We start from the raw sequence: 21,176 nt of genomic DNA, 5'->3' as shown, positions 1-21,176 counted from the left end.
ATGTTTTATATTTATGTTATAAAAAAACTACAAACTACCAAAAGGGTTTAAATCCCATGTTTATAAAATTGTAATTTGTTACCGCCTTAAAGTTATTAATTTTGTTCTTTTTATACATGAAAAACAGATTCAAACCAGCTGCTCCAGAATTACTTTGAGAGGATTTCAAGCAATAGACGTTGAAAATAAGGGCTACCTTACACCCGATTATTTAAAAAATTTGCTCACAACGCAAGGAGAAGTTTTATCAGAGGTAATACATGCATTTGCAACAGTGACGAAAAATGTCCATCAATGTTTTTTTACTAAAAAATACGGTTGTAATGGTTTTGTGATTACCCAAACTATCTAAGCCGTTTTCCAAAAGCATGGTAAATCGATACAAACAATTATGATTTCGATTTTTTGTGTAATTGAATAACATTGTCACAGAAAAGTTAAAAATATATGACATCAATATGAATCGAGTTGAATTATTTTGCCAAATTGATCGACATTACTGTAGAAGATAGGGTATGGAATAATGCTATAACGCTGTCTAATTGTTAATAATAAGTATAATAAATTTATACTTAAGTAATTTTAAACAACCAATTAAAAAAGTTCGTCGTGCGAATATTGTTATGGCATTTTTGTTTCATTCAATTAGGAAGAAGTATCAGAATTTATGCGCATCGCCGTCGACCCAAGCACAGGAAACATTCCATTCGAATTCTGTGTCAGCAAACTAAAGGTAATTTTATCAAGCTATTTTAGTATTGGTCCAATGTCTTTAATCGTAACTGCTTCGATTTTGAATTTTCAGTTCATTCCTAAGCCATTAACTGATATTTACTATCTGGCAAAAGCCTCTATGGAAGAAAAACCAAAAACGAGACGGTACAGTACGTACAGGCAAAGTGTTATACAGCAATAAAGAGATTCATAAAAATTAGCATCCTCCATTAAATTTTTTGTATCTTGTTGAAAAGATGTGAATAAATAATATTCAGTATAAATAAATAATAAACAGTATAATTATGCTACATACACAATCATAACGCATTTAAATTAATTAATTTTAATTATTAACTATATAACCAAACCTTCCTATCTTTCGACTAAAAGGAATATTGATATTCTAGACCAGAAAAACACACTTAGATAACTTATTAGTTATTGACCAAAAAATAATCATAATTTCTCCCTACAACATATAGTTCCATATAAGCATAATCGCCTATTATATGATAATAGATGGGTTATTCCAATTTTATTAATAAGTAATAGCAAAGATTCATTTTGAATCCAGACAAATCGCAAAAAATCGAAACATTGCGGACAAAGACCTGATTCTGGAACAAATATTGCTTCTAGAAAGAAACGGATAGCCAGCCAGGTGGAAATATCCCAATGTACAAAAAAAAGTAAAAAAATTAAATAGTTACTTAACAAACAAAAACCAAAATAATACCTTGCTGTCTTGATGAAATAATCACTTAGGTACTTACCTAGGGTGCTTATTGCCTGTCTTGAGCTTTCATTTATCACGTCCAGACTTGTTTATGTATCATAAAGCAAAAACTCAAAGAACTTATTCAGCAGCCAAAAATATTATTTGAATAGATCATCAAGATGTTGTTTTTGTGTTTCTAAAGCTGGTCCTAGTACATAATCTGGCATGAAGATTTGGTGCTATCAGTTTGAATCCTAAATATTATCCAATGTTGTAAAAGTGTGTACTACATGAAAAAAAGCATGTTCATATTGTCACAATTTAGTAAAATAATATATAATATATTAACAATATAAATGTTAATATTGAGATTTTATATAATACCTACATGAACAACCAAATATCTGATATTTCAGTTTGAACATTAAGTTCATCTCAATTTTCAATGTAACCTCTGAAGAATTTTCTTATATTGGACTGAACCAAAATAAAATTTAACTGAAATATGTGCTTCAAAATTTCAATTATTAACAATTGTTTCTTTAATTGGATTGTTTTTTAATGCCTTTTATAAAGCAGCAGTTACCTTTTGTTTGAATTGATATAAAAATGATAATAAAATAACATTTATGGAGAGTAGTATTGATAGATATAAAATATCAAACTTACCTATTTTAAAAATATCACATTTCTGAAAAACAATAATAAGGTTAAATCTAACATCACATAGTAATTTTGATAAATAGTTGAATAACTAAATTACAAATTTAGAAAAATGTACAAGGCAATATAAAGGATTTGTTGACAAAATTAATTTCATTATCAAAATATTTTAACATTTCTCAAAAATATGAGATATTAAAGACTTAATGTTGAGAAATATACTTTCATCAATTGTCAAAATTGATAATTTTAAGACTTGGGCAAAAAATTAATAGATAATTCAAATATCAAATAAACACATTTATAGCATATTGTTTATATAATAAGTCGATGTTTCTGTAATACAGATTCGTTGTAATGTTCATTACACATTCATGTATATAAAAAGAAAAAACGAAGCTTGCAAAATACAGAATTATTCATAACAGAAACTGTACCAAAAAAATATGGTATTTATAAATAAAACATTGTATAAAAATAATAAACTGGCTTTATAACAATTTATAAATATATAAATTAGCTAAGACTTGTGTGTGTATATATTATTTACTATAATTTAAAATCTTCAAATTAAATCATTTAGAATACTATATGAACTGCACTCTGATATATGCATAAAATTTTCTCAAATTTGGTATATTCGATCACAACATAAATAATTTTTAGTATGAGAAAATTTCATTTTTAATTAATAAAATTGTTTTCTAGTATTAAATATATACACACGCACAACTAGAAGATTATAATATTTAATTAAAATCAGATAAATGCTGTAATGACATTGAATTTAAATTAAAGCAACGATATTCTTTGCTATCACCTGAAACATTATTGAAAATTATCAGCATGAAAACTAATTGATTTTATCCTTGTCCCTTTTGTAAAATAAATAAAAAATGATATCATACACTGTCTGTAGAGGAACAATATATTACGCAATCACTATTGTTATGATAATAAAATACATATGAACAGTGAATTTAATAAGTTACACATTGGATTGATTCTTTTAGATTGAAATATTTTATTTAAAGTTTGTGTTTTAATTCATCTTTAGACATATATACTGATCAATTATCAAAATTATTTATATGTAGTAAGAAAATTTGTTTAATTGAAGTTTATTATTAGCTTTGATAAATAATTTAACTTGATCACTGTCTCAATTAAAATCTATGCCAATATCTTTCCTTCATTCTGATTTCTACAATTTTTATAGGTTATTGTAATAAACAAATTTACACTTTTTATAACAATTAAATTAAGAAGAGTTTATTATATTTGAAACTGCAATTTAATATAACTACATAATGAAAAAATCACTGATCATAACAATTATAAAGTCTTTTCTTTATTTCATGTTTAAATTAATTAATATTAAGCAAGCACACTATGGTTGAGCGTTTTTCTTAGTTATATTACTATTCCACAGAGTCCTCAAATATAAATAATTCATTCACTCAAACACATCTTCAGGATATGATAAAGATATCAATCTTTCTCTGTTCCTTAATATGAACTTACAATATTCCAAAAGTTAGTCACTGCAAAATGAGATGTAAACATTACATTTCATCAGTAAAGCAACGCTATATTGATTATCACAATTTTTTCAACATAAGCTATCATTTCAGACAGCCTTCTAATAAAAACAGGAACAAATTTTGTCGATTTGATAAAACACCACCGCACACCAATATTCATAGCACTAGTATCCATTTCATTAGTTTTATTAAAGAATCACAAAAATCGCACTTTCAGCTAAATGTACTCCACATACATTATAACAGTATGATAACAAGTTGACACTACTTTTGGGAGAATTTTATGACTATCAGCAATGAATCCCTTTCGACTTCTAAGATGAACTCGAAGCATTCATGTTGCCAAACATTCCCGCATTGAAAGTAGTTTGTCCATGTTGCAAGCTCTGTTGAGCTTGCGCTTGGGCCTGCTGCGCTTGTTGTGAAACTTGTGCCTGTCGTCCATGCTTTGGCACTGGTGGTTGCAGATATTCATGTCTTGATAATGACAGCACATCCATCCTACTCTCTTTACTATATGATAAACAACCCCGAATAAAACTCTGAAAAGTTAAAAGCCAATAATTATAATAATTTTATATATATGATTTCAATTTGCAGAACTAAAAGCTTCAATTTGTTCTCAGAACTCATTTGATTTTTCATTTGTAAATATTTTTTATATTTTATTTTTATGTTTATAAAAATTGTTTGAATTGAAAGTGCTCGAGTCAAAGACTCTTAAATAATGAATATTTATATATTTATAACAAAGGCATTATCTAATTCTAGTTCTAAGTCAACTGTTAGTATTAGTTCCAATATTAGAATATTAATATTCTTCAACTGGATAATGCCCAAAAATCAAAGCTGTTGTACTAAAGTCTAATATATGTTAATGACAAATGTATTATTTTATGGTTTATCAATAGAGATGTCTACCTTTGCTTCTTGCGTCACAGTGGGTTTGTTTGCAAATTGAACATCAGTCGCCTTAAGTATAGTATTTTCTTCTAAAATTGTAGCTTGTGATTGATTGTGTCCAAATGGCTTCTTTCCATAAAGACATTGATAAAATATTACACCTACACTCCAGACGTCGACCTTTGATGATATTTTAGGAGGATTTTTGCCAACAACAAAACATTCAGGAGGTAAATACCTGGGAAACAAACATGTTTGATAAGGTAATTGATAAAATTGCACTTTATCTACAAATAAAGATTAAAATTATTTAAATAATAATAAAATAATAATAAATCGTTTAAATCATATTCATGTGTTTTTCAACAAGTTGTATTCAATATTTAATGAAAAATGTTAGAAATAAAACGTTTTTCAATAACTAGAATAAATGGTTGTTAAAAAATAAAAAAAGAGTATTTGTAATTAGTTCTGATTAGTTAATTTACCAGTATGTTCCAGCTCCTTGAGATGTTAGATCCATCCCATGATCTGGATTGTAATTTTCTTCATCCATGACTTTAGATAAACCAAAATCAGTAATTTTGATTTCACCACAGACATTACCTTCCGTTAATAGAATGTTTCCAGGTTTTAAATCATAATGTATTACAGGCGGCTTGATTTCATTCAAATATTTTAATGCCGAAACTACTTGCATGACTATTGATCGAGCTTCCCTTTCTGGTATAGTCTTGTGCTATAAATATTTGTTTTTTAATAAGTTAGATAATTTTTCTTAATATAAAAATTTATGCTATTAATATAACTATAATTTTATTAATAGCATAATAGATATCAAATGCGTTTTCTTACAAACCTGTTTCAAATAAAAATCTAAATCATGACCATCACAGTATTCCAACACAGTACAAAATGAATTGGCATCTATTTCAAAAACATCATATAATTTAACAACCCTTGGATGATCTAAGGCCTTATGAATATTATATTCCCGAAGTGCATGCCTGTAAATAATTCACATATATAACAGCACATATTTATAATTGATAAAAAATAAAAAATGTTATACAAAAAAAATTATATATAGTTATCATTGTATCAAAACATCAAAATCAGATTGTAATACAAAGATGAGTTAAATTACTTGATTAGCTCAATTGCAATTAAAATCATATTGTTCATGAAGACTCACTTTATGTAATTGGCTTTCTTATCTTCCTTCCAGTCTTTATTCAATTGGTGAACTTTACATGCAACATATCTTTGTTCTTTAAGGTCAAATGCTTTGTGTACTTCTGAAAATCCACCTTTTCCTAATAACATCAACAATAAATATCTTTCATTGAGTACGGGATGAGAGTTGAAACGCGATTGATCTTCATTATGAATACGCTTGAGTTCACGAATGTGTAAATTTCTTTCTCTTTCCAACTTTTCCATTTCTAATTGAAGATCAGCATCTTCTTTTTTGAGAGCACTTTGTCTTAACTAAAATAATAAGGATTTTACATAAATTTTAAACATTTTTGTAGCCAATTAAAATTAAGTGAATAGACAGAAAGTTTCAATTTTCGCTTCTAGCTCAATACAGAATACATGTATATTTTCATATATAAAGAATATTTATTTACTATCAAATGTTGTGATTTATAATTCTTACTTTAAGTGCATAATTGAAACAAAATTACATTTAAAAATTCATGAGTGAAAATTATAATAGTTTAATATTCTACAAGATATGAAAAGATAAGTACACTAAAAAATCTGTAATAAATATACTGAAATTTGACTTGCATGTTGAAATCTATCGCATTAAGTTATGAAAAAATATAATTCATGATAAATTAGTATTCATAAATCATAAAATTTCAAGCCCTATTTAATATTATTTATGCAGCAAATAATGCTGATTATTTTGATGATTGCAGTAGAAATGAATCTGGTAATTTATTATGCATTTATCTGGGATATGAATCATGTTACAAATATTCAAAACATAATATATAGATGTGGAATTTACCGCGCGACTCACTTTGAGGATCTCATCGCTTTCATAATATTCCTGCCAAGAGAATCCTCCTGGTACAGGATCTGGTTTCAGAAATTGATTTTGTGACTGAGATTCACTACCATTTAATAATCCTGCGGAGGTTTGTTGTAAATTTGCTGCAGTTGTAGATGAATTATGTCTCTTTCGACTAGTGTCAGTATTTGGAGGTCGCTTTTTTGACAATAATTTCTTTTGCCTATCTATTTCTTCCCGCTCTGCCGTTATTTCTTCTTGCCGCCTGCATTTTTTTAAATAGATTAGTTTTAGTAAAATGTATGTGTTAATTTAAATTTTATGCAATATTAAATTAACTGCTCATGTAATTGTATATATGGAGCCTCAAAAATAAAGTGTTCTTCAAATAATATTCTAATATTTTGTTCAATCTTAAGATTTATGTAATCCTCATAAACGCTTTGAACTCACCTTTGCAATTCTTGAAAAGCATAGCCGTCCGTCCAGTTTTCTTGAAATGTAGCACCAACCCTTTGTGTCACAAATTGTCCTAACCTTAACCTGTTTTGCATGCACCTCTGTCTCGCTTCTTTCTTTTCTATATTTGACTTTTCTTTTAATAATTTTTTGACAACATCAACACATTTATTACTGTGCGACTTATGTTGTTCTAAAGCCTAAAAAAAATGAATGTATAAAAAAATTATTTGAAGATCTAGCTTTTCTACTATATAAATGCTATGCAAACCTTTTGCAGAGTTACAATTTGTTGTTTCTGCTCTTCTATGGTCCTATTCTGATCTTCAATTTTATTGTTACGAGCTTCCAAGTCCGTAGAAGTTTGCGTCTCAAATTCCTGTATTCGATGACAAGTTAAATCAGTCTGTAAAGGCAGGCAGATCATAATTAACAGTTAAACTTAAAGAAAATGAAGATTTTTGTAAAAGGCTGAATATATACAAATTAGAATTTAAATAACTATGTACTACAAACCAGAAAATGAAGTGATACCTGTATTAATTTGGGTGCCATTGGAGGCATTGCAGATACTGCAAGATTGGGGATGGATTGAGGCCGCCCAGGAGCAGATTTATAAAAATCTGGTGGTCCAGGAACTCCTGAAGGCAGCAACGGTTGCGGACTTGGAGGAAACTGCAATGACAAAAGAAATAAATTGTAAATCATATAACATGATCAAAATGAAAAATAGACTAGTTAATAAATATGATCATATTAAAGTTTTTATAACTGGATTTCAATTTTTTGTTAAAACTTTTGTCACAATAAAATAGCGATATCGGACAATCGTCAATATTCTTTAAATGCTTGATGTATTATTTATAAAAATGATATTGAAAATAGTATAATTAAGTTGAAAACTAGTAAATATATAAAGCTGTTCATAGCGGTATATTTCCATTATTTCCAGTTAGTGTCATTTATAGAAAATCGTGATAGTAAGCAATTAATTAATTAAAAAAAGATCGATTTTTACACTCTTCGCTCACCATTGGATAGGCTTGTTGTGGCGAGGGACTCTTGGCGCCCGGCGTATGCTGCCTAATCGGACTGCTACCGGGATGTTTTTGGAAGTATTCGTTGATTTTCTTGTTATCATTATTTTGGCCCCTAGATCCTTTAGTGACTCCCGTTAGCGGCTGTCCGACCAGCGGTTGTGAGGCGATGGGGATAATGCCACCTGACACAACCAGAGGTCCTACAACGCCGCCCGCCGATGTCACAATAGAGTTAGAGTTTTGTGCTCCGCTGTCATCCAGCTTCCGCTTGCGTTTTCGCTCGCTAGGCGCTCGAGGCAGTTTTTCGGGCGTTAATTCGGCTTCCTTGTCGCTATGTGACGAGCCTGAAGTAATAATGGAAACATGTAGAAACATCAATATATGTATATATATATATATATATATATATATATATATATATATATATATATTGAATGGTAGAATCTTGGATTTGTGTATATTTTGTAGAGTTTCGAACAAGAATCCAAGGCGCTATATATATATATATATATATATATATATATATATATATATATATAGTGCGTGTGTATAATTATATGTAGCTTGCGTTTGTGTGTATGTAACAAAGAATAAAACAATCGGGATTTCAATTAGCTCTAAACTAAACACACAGAACGCACAAATCACGGAAGGCAATGAATATATTTTTATGAAATCATTTATGCGACTCTTTTTTTTAACCTTTTCATCATTCAGAGAAATTTTTCATGAAAACATTAGAATTGTGTAAATATTGAATATAATATAATATAAGACTAGTGGCGTGCATGGCATCGTGCCTTAAGGCAAATTGCAGGAACTTCCCGTACCGTAATTAAAAATTTACACAAAATGTGTAAACCGCACGGAACCCAAAAAAATATACACATAATGTGTACACATTATTAAAATCTCTATAAAATATCTGATAATTTGATGTACATACGCCCATCCAATAAACATTTTTGACTGCCATTTTTTTTTATTGAGAGTCCATAACCGCTGGATTGCCTTCCCAAAAATTTAATCAGTTCTTCATCTTGTCAATACAAGTAAAATGTTTTTTGAATTATTAAAATCGAACGCTCCGTTCTCATAAAAACTGAGTTACCGTTTTTGCCACTTTTTGCATATTTATGCATTTACATTTAAGTGGTATGCAAAGATAAAAGTTGTACTTGATTGTTATCCGGAAAATGGTAAAATATTATTAGATCTTTTAACCAATTTTAGTAGGTGCCACCAAATGAAAGAAAATGTCTGTCCCTTACCACCGGACACTAAGTCGTCCCTTAGTGCCGGACAGTAAACATATTGATATTTCTTGTGAGTATTTACGTAATTTCTAACGCAAACGGTCACTATATACCCCCATTTTTCGTATTTCCTAGTCAAAGAATGAAAAGCTTATGGAAAATACACCAGCTGAGAGCATCGGTGTGGCCCAGCCAAAAGGGTGGATGAATAGTGATTTTTTTTGCAATATCTAAGAATATTCGTCAAAGACACATGTGCAGACATTCCAGAGCGTGGAGATGGCTACATATGTTATCAATGCAGGTTATTTTGAAATGTCCGGTACTAGGTGCTACTATTTAAAATCATATTTTTTGATAGCAAAGTTTGATTGATAGAATTAATTATTTTTTAGCAAAGATTGCGGTTTTGTTAATTTAGTTTGATTTCTAACTTTATTATCTAACAAATCATAATTTAATAAACATTTCGTAAAATATTTTTTGATTTATTTATAAATAACCTTAGGTGTCCGCCACTTGGGGACTTCCCTCTACATCCATTTTTTAAAGTATGCCAAAATGCTCAAAAACCTTTGAAACTTAAAGATACACAAAAAAATTTAAAAAAAACGACGAGATCCCCAACCTAGTAATTCTTTTGCATAATAATCAATATCTTATAATTTCTGTCGTTTCCTACCCCCTTTTACCATAAATTACTGTGGAGTTTCAATTTCAGCAGTCATTTGCAAACATATTTCCTCCCCATTGCCCTGGTTAATGTGTAACTATATTTGAAATTTGAATATGTGAAAATGGGTTACTACAAAAAAAATTAATAGAACATTGAAGTAAATACTCAATTGTCATTTAAGATAGGTGGAAGGAACCATGAAACGACATGTAATTAAAAAATCTATTTATAGGAAAACTCTGAAACTTAACAGAACAAACTTGATAAACATTGGTGAAACTGAAACCCATTTTCAAAAAGATTGGAGGTATATAAAAGCAACCTCAATTCAAATATCGTATGTTCTATAATTATACATAGGCGTTATGTTGCTTTGTAGAATGAAAATATTATGCAAATTATTTTGCATAACAAAACTCACGTGTAAATAATTGAATTATTTGTAAAATCAATTAGTGCTCCAAATAGCAATTTTTTTTAATTGTTACTATATTCTTAACATTTGATCTCGTTATCATAAGTTTTCAATATTGAGAACATTCATATACGAATTGAAAAAAAAAACAGATCTATATATTCCGCTATGTGTTATTTTAATAATAAGATCAACAAATTGCATAATTTATATTTTTATATTCAGGGCGTTTTATAAAAAAAAAAACCCCGTGTTGTAATTGGTGTTCACCAAGTTTTAGTTTACCATAATTTGAATATAATTAAAACTAGTTGAAGGTGCATTTAACCTGAAGGCAAGTTGCATGAACTTCCCGAAATGTGTAAATAATATACTTAATCGATCCAATTTTAGAATAAGCAACTTGATCTGCCTTTAACAATATTTTTTTATTTTATAATTATTAAGAAATTTATATTTATCACTATCATTGATTATAAAAAAAAATATTTTTTATTCTTTTTTATTATTTTTAATATAATAATCTGAATACATAAGTGGTTCTCATTGTGACAAAATTGTATCGACGCATACGATTATTTTTCCAAATTGTAGAAAACGATGATAATTATTATAACTTGATTAAAGTAAAGAATTTCTTGGTCATTTCACGACCTTGGAGACGAAGTATATTTTCTAGGCAGAGGCTTCATATGTTTTTGATTTTTCAAAATAGGTTCGGTAGGATGAGCTTAAATGTGGACGAAAATTTAACACTTTTTTTCAACAGTTAATTACAAGAAAACGGCTCGGTAGATTTTCACCTAAAATTAATCAGCATCATTCCCAACTAATATCTTTCGAACAGTTTTTGATTTTTCAAAATCGGTTCGGTAGGATGAGCTTAAATGTGGACGAAAATTTAACACTTTTTTTCAACAGTTAATTACAAGAAAACGGCTCGGTAGATTTTCACCTAAAATTAATCAGTACCATTCCTAACTAATATCTTTCGAACAGTTTTTGATTTTTCAAAATCGGTTCGGTAGGATGAGCTTAAATGTGGACGAAAATTTCACACTTTTTTTCAACAGTTAATTACAAGAAAACGTATCGGTAGATTTTCACCTAAAATTAATTAGCATCATTCCCAAATGATATCTTTCGAACAGTTTTTGATTTTTCAAAATCGATTTGGTAGGATGAGCTTAAATGTGGACAAAAATTTAACACTTTTTTTCAACATTTAATTACAAGAAAACGGCTCGGTAGATTTCCACCTAAAATTAATCAGCATCATTCCCAAATGATATCTTTCGAACAGTTTTTGATTTTTCAAAATCGGTTCGGTAGGATGAGCTTAAATGTGGACGAAAATTTAACACTTTTTTTCAACAGTTAATTACAAGAAAACGGCTCGGTAGATTTTCACCTAAAATTAATCAGCATCATTCCCAACTAATATCTTTCGAACAGTTTTTGATTTTTTAAAATCGGTTCGGTAGGATGAGCTTGAATGTGGACGAAAATTTAACACTTTCTTTCAACAGTTAATTACAAGAAAACGGCTCGGTAGATTTTCACCTAAAATTAATCAGCATCATTCCCAACTAATATCTTTCGAACAGTTTTTGATTTTTTAAAATCGGTTCGGTAGGATGAGCTTAAATGTGGACGAAAAGTTAAACACTTTTTTTCAAATTACAAAGAAACGGCTTGGCAGATCGTTGCACAAAACTCAGAGACGATAGTCCTCACCAAAATACATCAAATAGCTTTTAAATTTCTAAAATCGGTTCAGGCGTTTTTGAGAAAACGTCGATCAAAAGTCTAATTTTGACAAATGCCAAAAAGACCATACTGATTTTTGCAAACTTTGACGAATTTTTAAAGCTAAACCAGTTGTCGTAGGGCCGTAATATTTTAGTATGACCTAGAAAACTATGGTATCTATCGTCAAAAAAATAATCATAAAAATCGTCGAAATTTTTTTTTTTAAACTTTATTACAAGAAAACGGCCCGGCCGATCTTTACCAAAACTAATCAGCACGATTCCCAACCAATATCTATCGAACGGTTTTTGAATTTTCAGAATCGATTCAGAATTGCAGGCTAAAACGTGGACGAAAAATTTTTCACTTTTCTGCAATTTACAAAGAAACGGCCCGGCCGATCGCCGCACAAAACTCAGAGACGATAGTCCTCATCGAGATACATCAAATGGCTTTTAAATTTTTGAAATCGGTCCAGCCGTTTTGGAGAAAACGTCGATTTACGGCAAAAAATCTGTTCACACACACACACACACACATACACACACACACACACACACACACACATACTTTTTCCAAATTTGGTCTCATTCGATTCAGAATGGCTTGAAACGTCCAGAAAACATAAAATTAGCGATTCGGATTTTTTGATGAAAACATAAACTTCTCCTTCGGGAAGTTAATAATTTACCGATATCAAAACGTTCGATTTATTTTCTGTATTATCAATTTGTACCTATTTTCTCATAGTATACAATATGTTCTAAATTTTTCGTACTAATAATTATACCAGAAGTTCACAATATTTGAAGCTTTAAATTGACTTAAAAATTACTAATAATTTCTATCATAATTAATAATATGAACTATTTTTTTTATCAAACGGTTACTTGAGCCAAATTTTCTTTGCAAGTAATTATTCAGACAAAACGAATATATTGATTATTACTTTCTAGGTAGTACTTTATGTATTTGCATAAAAAAACAATAATATATTTAATTTTGATAAAATTCAGTGTTTCTGCAAGATATTCAACAAAAAAATATTCTTGCCAATGCATGGAATTCATGACTCGTTTATATTGAATTTGCTTTATGAAAAAAAGTAATAATTTAAATATTTATGTTATTATAATTGAGGTAAATTTCCATTTAATTGACTAATAAAAATCATGAAAAAAGCTCAAATTAATTTTATTAGGCAAAATATAATTTGTGATTATATATAAGCAATATTTATCATTTTTAAGTACTTTTATGCGAGCAAAGGTTAATCATCCGACTAAGAAAATGTTTTTTTTTCGAATCATTAACGACATAATTTATAATTTCGAGACCTTCACTAGGATCGTTATCAAAATGTTATTCAAATTACAATTGAATGTGGACTCGAATGATATATTAGCCGCAGATAAGAATAATTTAAAAACAACACAAATTCAATTGTCAGCAATGTGGTTTTTAAAATATAAAGCTGGAATGTAATATATATATATATATATATATATATATATATATATGTGTGTGTGTGTGTGTGTGTGTGTGTGTGTGTATATAAAATATAATTTTTTCGAAGTTGTTTTCAAATATGTACGTTTCGGCCTTCATTCAGTGGAAACTTCAATCCGCGCGTACAGATCGCATACATATTTGCTCCTAGCACCGAATAATTGTTCTGTATTGTATGTTGCCATGTATATTATATATAATTGTAATATTTATATTACAACACGACGATACTATGATGTTATACAGAATTCTTATAGCAAAGGATTATCGGCGTCAGTTCTATTTATTTGTTTTATTATTGAATTGTTTAAAGAATATCGCATTATTTTTTTTAAACATTTATTAGTTTATGTAATATGATTGCAATATTATTAATAAATATTCGAAAAAACGAATCGCAAACCATTTCCGCTTGTTATATTTTGAACTAAAACAAGAAAAAGTAATTTGTTCTGATAACGAAAATATTTCCTATAAGTGAAAACTATTGAGCCGCATATAAATAGTTTAATGGTGATTCACGGGATACACGTATGTGCATTATCGGGGAATGAATACTTTTCATTAAAGATTTTTCAAACAGTTTCTAAATTGAATGACAAAAAAACGTGATTTTCGTGCATTTAGATGAAGATGCATAGATATAGATGGGTGTCACTCCTACTGGTACAAAGCCACAAAACTAACTGCGCATATACATTTTTACTGTTTGAACAAACAGATTCCCAAACATACGACTTAGAAGTCGCATTAGATGGAGTCTGCGTTATAATATACGAACCGATGTCCTTTATATCATTGGGACGAGGAAGAGGTTAAGAAAGCGTTCCATATGTAATCGATCGCGAATTCTCTATTCGCAAAGACGAAGCCTACACTATAGCTACATACAAACACACATTTAAAACGCCACTCAAGTGACATGAACCCATACATACGGAGGCTTATGCTATATACTTACAATCCACAGCGACAACAGCTTGCGAATTACAACTTGTCAAAAAATACTGCATCGCCGAACGGGTTTCTTATATTTTCAAAATATCAATCGAAACCAGCAACCACATCACGCCTATAATTGACACTGAATGATTTTAATACGTAGATCATCCGTCATAATAGCCAAACGTATAACTGCAGCCGAGTTGACAAAAACTTCGACAAACGGTCGACGTCCAGTAGAAATGCGACTTGACAACATCGCTAGAGCACAGCACAAACGCGAAATCTATACACACATTCAATGTCCAAGGTTGTATGCGTGCATTTATAAATGGTTATTTATTCGTGTTATAATGATGTAATATATGCACATGTAGAAATATTTTTGATAAGGTGCAGACCGTAAACGGTATCCGCAACCGTACAGGTAGAGAAGTGTTTTACTAGTGCAACTGACTGACGAAATCGATTGTAGTTCGTGTATGTACCCACTGTACACAGCGTACACCCGCCGATGGATGGTGCGGTATAGTTTTGCTTCCCTTATAGCACAGCCCGCGGAATGGAAGGCTCTCTCCGATCCTACCCACACACAAATCTGCGACAGGCGCTCTCTGTGTGAGTTCTTCATACTCATCCTCAACTGCATTGCACACATACGTGAACACATTTTCCAACATATGCAATATACAGCTTTACATACATACATATGCACAAAGTTCGCATAGCAACAACCTACATCATTCTATATGTATATATTTTCAACAATATATCTACCGAAAGGATATACGCACATATCTGCAGAACAGCACATCCGTGGAATCCACCCAAATTCAATAATGCTACTTCTCGATGCTAATATCGAATATGCCCTCATGTTATTTCACGATACCATAAGAAAAATTAGAAATAATTAGGATAACGAGCAAGCGAACAAAATATTGCATTCTATTTTTATTTCTATCAATATAGAACAAAGTCTTTAAAACTTTGCACATAGAATCGAATTTCAAGCTGCAGCACAGTTATAGAAACCACTGATAAGGACAAAAATTCTTAAGAAATAATCTTGTCATAGTCATATTAAGTTATAGATTTGAGTAGAGTAGGAACTATCAAAAACGCTGGTACTTGAGCTTAGTAAAAAAAAGCTTCATCCTTGAACATCCAAATATGTATCATGAGCAAGCAAACAAAACATTGACCCCGTTTTTTTTCTCAATATAGAAGTCTAACAAAATCTAACAAAAAGAAGTCTAAAGCTTTGCACATAGAATAGAATTTCCGATAAGAACAAAAATTCTTAAAAAATATCTTGACGATAATTCCCTCAAATTAATTTTAGATTTGAGTACAAAGTATGAAGTGTTAGAAACGCTGGTTTCTAAGCTTAAAAAAAAAGGTTCATCCTTGAACATACAAGTGTGCATCATGAGCAAGCAAACAAAATATGCAATATTTTCTTCCCCGTTCTTATTTCTATCAATATAGAACAAAAGAAGTTTTTAAAGCTTTGCACATAGAATAGAATTTCAAGCTGCTGCACAGTTTGGAAACCCTGATAAGGACAAAAATTCTTAAAAAATAATCTTGGCCATAACTAATTCCCTCAAACTAGTTATTTGATTTGAGTAGAAAGTAGGAAATATTAGAAAAGCTTGTATCTGAACTTAGTAAAAAAAAAAGCTCATCCTTGAACATACAAGTATGTATCATGAGCAAGCATACAAAATATTGACCCCGTTTTTTTCTCTCAATATAGAACAAAAAGAAGTCTTTAAAGCTTTGCACATAGAATAGAATTTCAAGCTGCTGCACAGTTTGGAAACCCCTGATAAGGACAAAAACTCTTAAAAAATAATCTTGGCCATAACTAACTAATTCCCTCAAACTAGTTATTTGATTTTAGTATAAAGTAGGAAATAAGAAACGCTGGTAACTGAGCTTAGTAAAAAAAAAGCTTCATCCTTAAACATACAAGAATGTATTCATGAGCAAGCAACCAAATATTGCACCCCGTTTATATTTCTATCAATATGGAACAAAAGAAGCCTTTAAAGCTTTGCACATAGAATAGAATTTCAAGCTACTGCACAGTTTAGAAACGCCTGATAAGGAAAAAAAATTCTTAAAAAATTATCTGGACCATAACTAACTAATTCCCTCAAACTAGTTATAGAATTGAGTAGAAAGTAGGATGTATTAGAAACCCTGGTACCTGAGCTTAGAAAAAAAAAGCTTCATCCTTGAACATACAAGTATGTACATGTTCATTGCCTGAACATAGTTATTTATAGGTGTTACAAAAAATTCCATGACTTTTTGTGCTTTTTGTCGAGTTTGAATAACATACTAACGTCATTCGTAGATTATCTTATCAGAATGATTGTAATTCGAACATATTTAACAAAAAAAAATCGATAATATTGCAATTATAATTCACAGCGATTCACGTAACATTGATTATTAGAATTCGGTAAAGCCTCAAATAGACTAAGTTCATTCATAGTAGATTCAAGTCATTTTGAAAATATCATACATAATATCATGCTTAGTAGTTTTAAATATACCTTAAACACACATACACATTGTATTATATATAAAATATTTTTTATTGGGTGCTCGAAGATTTCAAACCAGACGCACATTCTATATCTTTAAATTAAGATTTAAGAAGCTAAAATTTAAATTCAGAACAAATAACAAAAAGCAATAATCTTTCAAAAATTTAAGAACTTTTTCAAAAAGAAAGACGTGACCATCCGAAATCTCGAAGAAATATAGTTATAATGACATAACTGAAATAATATTAAAATCAAACTATTGTGTAGCTTTTAAATTGAAACTTTTTAAATTGTAACTTTTTAAATTGTAACTTTTTAAATTGTAACTTTTTAAATTGTAACTTTTTAAATTGTAACTTTTTAAATTGTAACTTTTTAAATTGTAATTTTTAAATTGTAATTTTTAAATTGAAAAAAAAAACGCGAAATTTACATCTGCTGTGTGTTCAAATTCATATCTTCTAACAAAATATTTTAACAAAAACGCAAAGTTCAACTTAGGTTTTTGACCTCTTTACTTATATTACTAGACATTGATAAGTTGCATTACAGAACCACCGACAGCAAGCCAGCTTTAACACACAAGAGAAAATACTATACACTTCTTACATTTTATAAATATTAGAAAAACCTAACAAGTTTATTCAATTACATTAACGGTATAAAACTTGGAATAAATCTTGCTATTGAGTTTATTTCTATATAAAATATATTTATATATTTTTATAATATTTATAATGTGTCAACTTACTTTGCAGTGCTTTCTAGAAAATTTCATTCCATTTAATATTTGTTTTTATTAATTGAATTTAATTTGATGTTCTGTAGCAGTATAGATAAGATTAACGTTGTTTATTACGTTATTTGATAATTTTATATAATCATACATAATAATAGTTATGATATGCAAAAGTTTGTATCTTTGATGTATTCACCAGTGATGTGCATTTTCAATTTGCTCCCAAATACTGAGTTAAATAATGTTAATATTGACAATTCAATTTCTAGAATTTTCTAAAATAATTGGTAAAAACGAAATCAATTAAACAAATAATTTCTAGTTTATCCCATTCATCATTTGCCACCCCGCATAAATTCTATAGAATTGTCTTTATTTAAAATGATTAAAATCATTTTTTATAACTTTACTTTCTTTCGTCCTTTAATATTTTCACGCTCACAAAATATGTATCGTTACATAAAATTCAACAAAAATAAGAAAAAATCTAATTTATGTATATATACAGAATCCATAATATAAGAATATTTACTACAGTATTAAATTTTTTAAGCATTATAATTATTTTGTAATATAAATGTCTTCATTCTTCAATAATAATAAAAAAATGGTATTGAAAGAACGGAAAAGTGTATTAATTTGTATGTATGACAGTTTCTATTAATAATTGAAAAAAAAAAAGAGTGTAAGTATGTATATAAAGATACATCACGTTTTCGGTAAGTTGGCTTAAACCAGTGGTGATTTAAAAAAAACGCCTAATTCGTATTTTTAATAATCACAGTCCATTTGGTAGATAGATCATCAAAAGTGTCATTTGAAGTCTAAAAAAAGTATTTAGACAAATACATCATTATTGCGTATTTATAGAGATTTAAAAATATGATAATACTAAAAGTATTTATAGGATTCACGCTGAGGGCATAAGCTTTATTAATATAAAATATTTAAACTATTTGGGTAAAAGAATTTCATCGACAAACGTGAAAACCTAAACCATTCACGTAGCTTCCTAAATGACAAAAAAAATTTACATAATATCAAATGCAGGAAAAAATAAATTATCTTTTATATCAAATCGATACTTTAGCCTTTTTATAATGACATTACATACTCTCATTTAAAAGTGTTCATTTCACTCATAGAATAAATCGCACAAAATATAGATGAGTTAACCATTGGGTTATCATATGATAATAATGATAGTTCTGATAAAAGTGAGAATATAAAAAAAATAGTTTGAGTTATTATTTTCTTAAATACTTACTGAACCAATATTTTAATTTGCCATTTTCATATAGATTTTTGAAGTATAAATTTTATTCCTTTGATATTTGTTTATACCACAGAATGTTTGCCTAATTTGCCTAAAACGTATGCATAACTACGATACTAAATCCGAAAAAAATCACTCAAATTCTAAATAATTTCAAGAGCATCTCAAAATAACGTTGTATTGTACAACAATTTGTATTTTCCACTTTTTGACCAATTCCTTTATAATTTTCCAAATCTTTCCCTTAAAGAGCCCATAAATTATTGTAGATGACGTATATTGTAGAGACATTGATTTGATGAATATCTAACTTACCGGTGCTCATGTTAGAGTCCTGACTATGGACCGTCTGTTGTCCCGTGTGTGCAGTCGCTTGAGGCGCCATCTGCAGTTGCGAACCGGCGGACATCTACAACGAAAACAATAAGGTTAGGTAACATAATTTGGGTTAAAAGTTTCGTTAAACCATATTAACGAAATGATATTGTTCAAATAAACTAGTTGAAAGTAGCATTTATCCTTAAGGCAAGTTGCATAATCTTCCGATACATATGCATAATCAACGTAATCAATGAGAGTTGAGATTCAGATATTTAGGTATAATGTTTAACTGTTTATTTCGAAAAAAAAATTTAACTTCGTTAAAAACGATTTTCAATTTATATTTCTGAAATTTTTTATGATACATATAATTATATACTATGCAAATGATTCCAAATTGACATGGAGAACACAGATTGAAAATAAAAAGAAACAAATTCAACTGAATATAAAATATTTTTACTGGCTTTTGGGAGGAAATCCAAAATTTCTCTAGACAACAAACTACTTCTGTACAAAGCTATAATAGAGCCCATTTGGACTTATGGAATCGAACTATGGGGTTGCTCTTGTAAATCAAACATAAACATTATTCAAAGGTCCCAGAACAAAATTCTTCGTATCTTAACTAATGCGCCTTGATATATTTCGAACTTTTGCCTACAAAAGGATTTGAAACTCTCTACATTCAACGAAATGATCAAAATTAGAAGTTCATCTTTCAACAATAAATTAATCCAGCATACAAATCATTTATATTATTATTTTTGTATTACTGTTATTATTTTATTTTACATTAACTTTGTTTCGTTTTATATTCAATTTATTGTATTTTTTGGTATCATTTCTGTACTTATCAATATTGTAAATAAGACACCAAAGTCTTGATTAACAAAAATAAGTTATAACAAAAAATATAATATAATTTAAATTAAATCAATTTGTTTAACATATTTCATTTCATCCTTTTCGTGTTCAAAAATTTATTTTATTTGAATATTTTAAACACCACCGAAGGTACAGATGCTTCGGCATAGATTCTGATTAGAATCGCTAGAACGCACGAAGAAATTCAAACTTTGATGAATTTTTTGACTTATAATATTTTAGTATGTTATATCAGACTATAAAATCCATTCCTATACAAAGTTTCATCAAAATTGTCAAAAAAAAAAAAACAAATTTCAACATTTAATTATGTAGAAACGGCTCGGCCGATCTTTACCAAAAACTAATCAACGCGATTCCCAATCAATATCTTTTGAACAGATTTTGAATTTTTGATATTATACTTTTGGTCGATTGTCGCGCAAAACTAATCGATCCTAAACCTTAGGGGGCGTCTATTAATTACGTGAGCGAGTTTTTAAGGATTTTTAGACCCCCACTCCCCCTTGGTGATGTTTGGTGATATTCAAAATTACCCCCACCAAACATCACGTGTATTTTCAGTTACGTGAAAAAACTGTAAAATTTTTGATTTTTTTTTAAATGTTTGAACTTTTTTTATAAAAAATAGTAAAAAAATAAATACACATGATATCTTGCTATACCCCTCCCTCCCCCACGTGATATTTCGTGATTTTTTGTCAAACCCCCCTCCCCCTAAAAACCTCACGTGATTAATGGACGCCCCGTTATCGAGTTATATCGAAA

At 29.2% G+C, this 21,176-nt stretch overlaps 1 protein-coding gene across 2 annotated transcripts; it reads right to left on the bottom strand.

Annotated features, from left to right (window-relative positions):
- Positions 1-3,420: 3,420 nt before the first annotated feature.
- On the bottom strand, positions 3,421-19,618 carry LOC113387732 (serine/threonine-protein kinase tousled-like 2). 2 transcript variants are annotated; one of them, XM_026625099.1, is made up of 11 exons: positions 19,515-19,618; positions 8,062-8,414; positions 7,565-7,705; positions 7,302-7,436; positions 7,025-7,230; positions 6,581-6,836; positions 5,741-6,036; positions 5,405-5,552; positions 5,034-5,284; positions 4,564-4,783; positions 3,421-4,184 (listed from the first exon to the last, which is right to left on the bottom strand). In XM_026625099.1, the coding sequence occupies exons 1-11, from the start codon at positions 19,606-19,608 to the stop codon at positions 3,957-3,959; spliced, it is 2,328 nt and encodes a 775-aa protein (XP_026480884.1). In that variant the 5' UTR covers positions 19,609-19,618; the 3' UTR covers positions 3,421-3,956. The 2 variants fall into 2 exon arrangements, with proteins under 2 accessions (XP_026480884.1, XP_026480885.1); XM_026625100.1 differs by lacking the exon at positions 19,515-19,618 and adding an exon at positions 14,640-14,861.
- Between the last annotated feature and the right edge of the window lie 1,558 nt (positions 19,619-21,176).

Source organism: Ctenocephalides felis, unplaced genomic scaffold, assembly GCF_003426905.1.
Source record: "Ctenocephalides felis isolate EL2017-DRISC unplaced genomic scaffold, ASM342690v1 CF-g0.4_SCAFFOLD_03572, whole genome shotgun sequence".
Taxonomy (NCBI): Eukaryota; Metazoa; Arthropoda; class Insecta; order Siphonaptera; family Pulicidae; genus Ctenocephalides; species Ctenocephalides felis.
The sequence above is the reverse complement of the archived record's forward strand: the minus strand, read 5'-3'. Positions and strand labels throughout refer to the sequence as shown.

Excerpts from the sequence above, each read along its gene's own strand:
- LOC113387732 (XM_026625099.1), bottom strand. The coding sequence starts at position 19,608 with ATGTCCGCCGGTTCGCAACTGCAGATGGCGCCTCAAGCGACTGCACAC. Across the intron at positions 7,231-7,301 it reads AAATTGTAACTCTGCAAAAG|GCTTTAGAACAACATAAGTC; the intron begins GTTTGCATAGCA and ends CATTTTTTTTAG. Across the intron at positions 4,185-4,563 it reads CTGTGACGCAAGAAGCAAAG|AGTTTTATTCGGGGTTGTTT; the intron begins GTAGACATCTCT and ends TTAACTTTTCAG.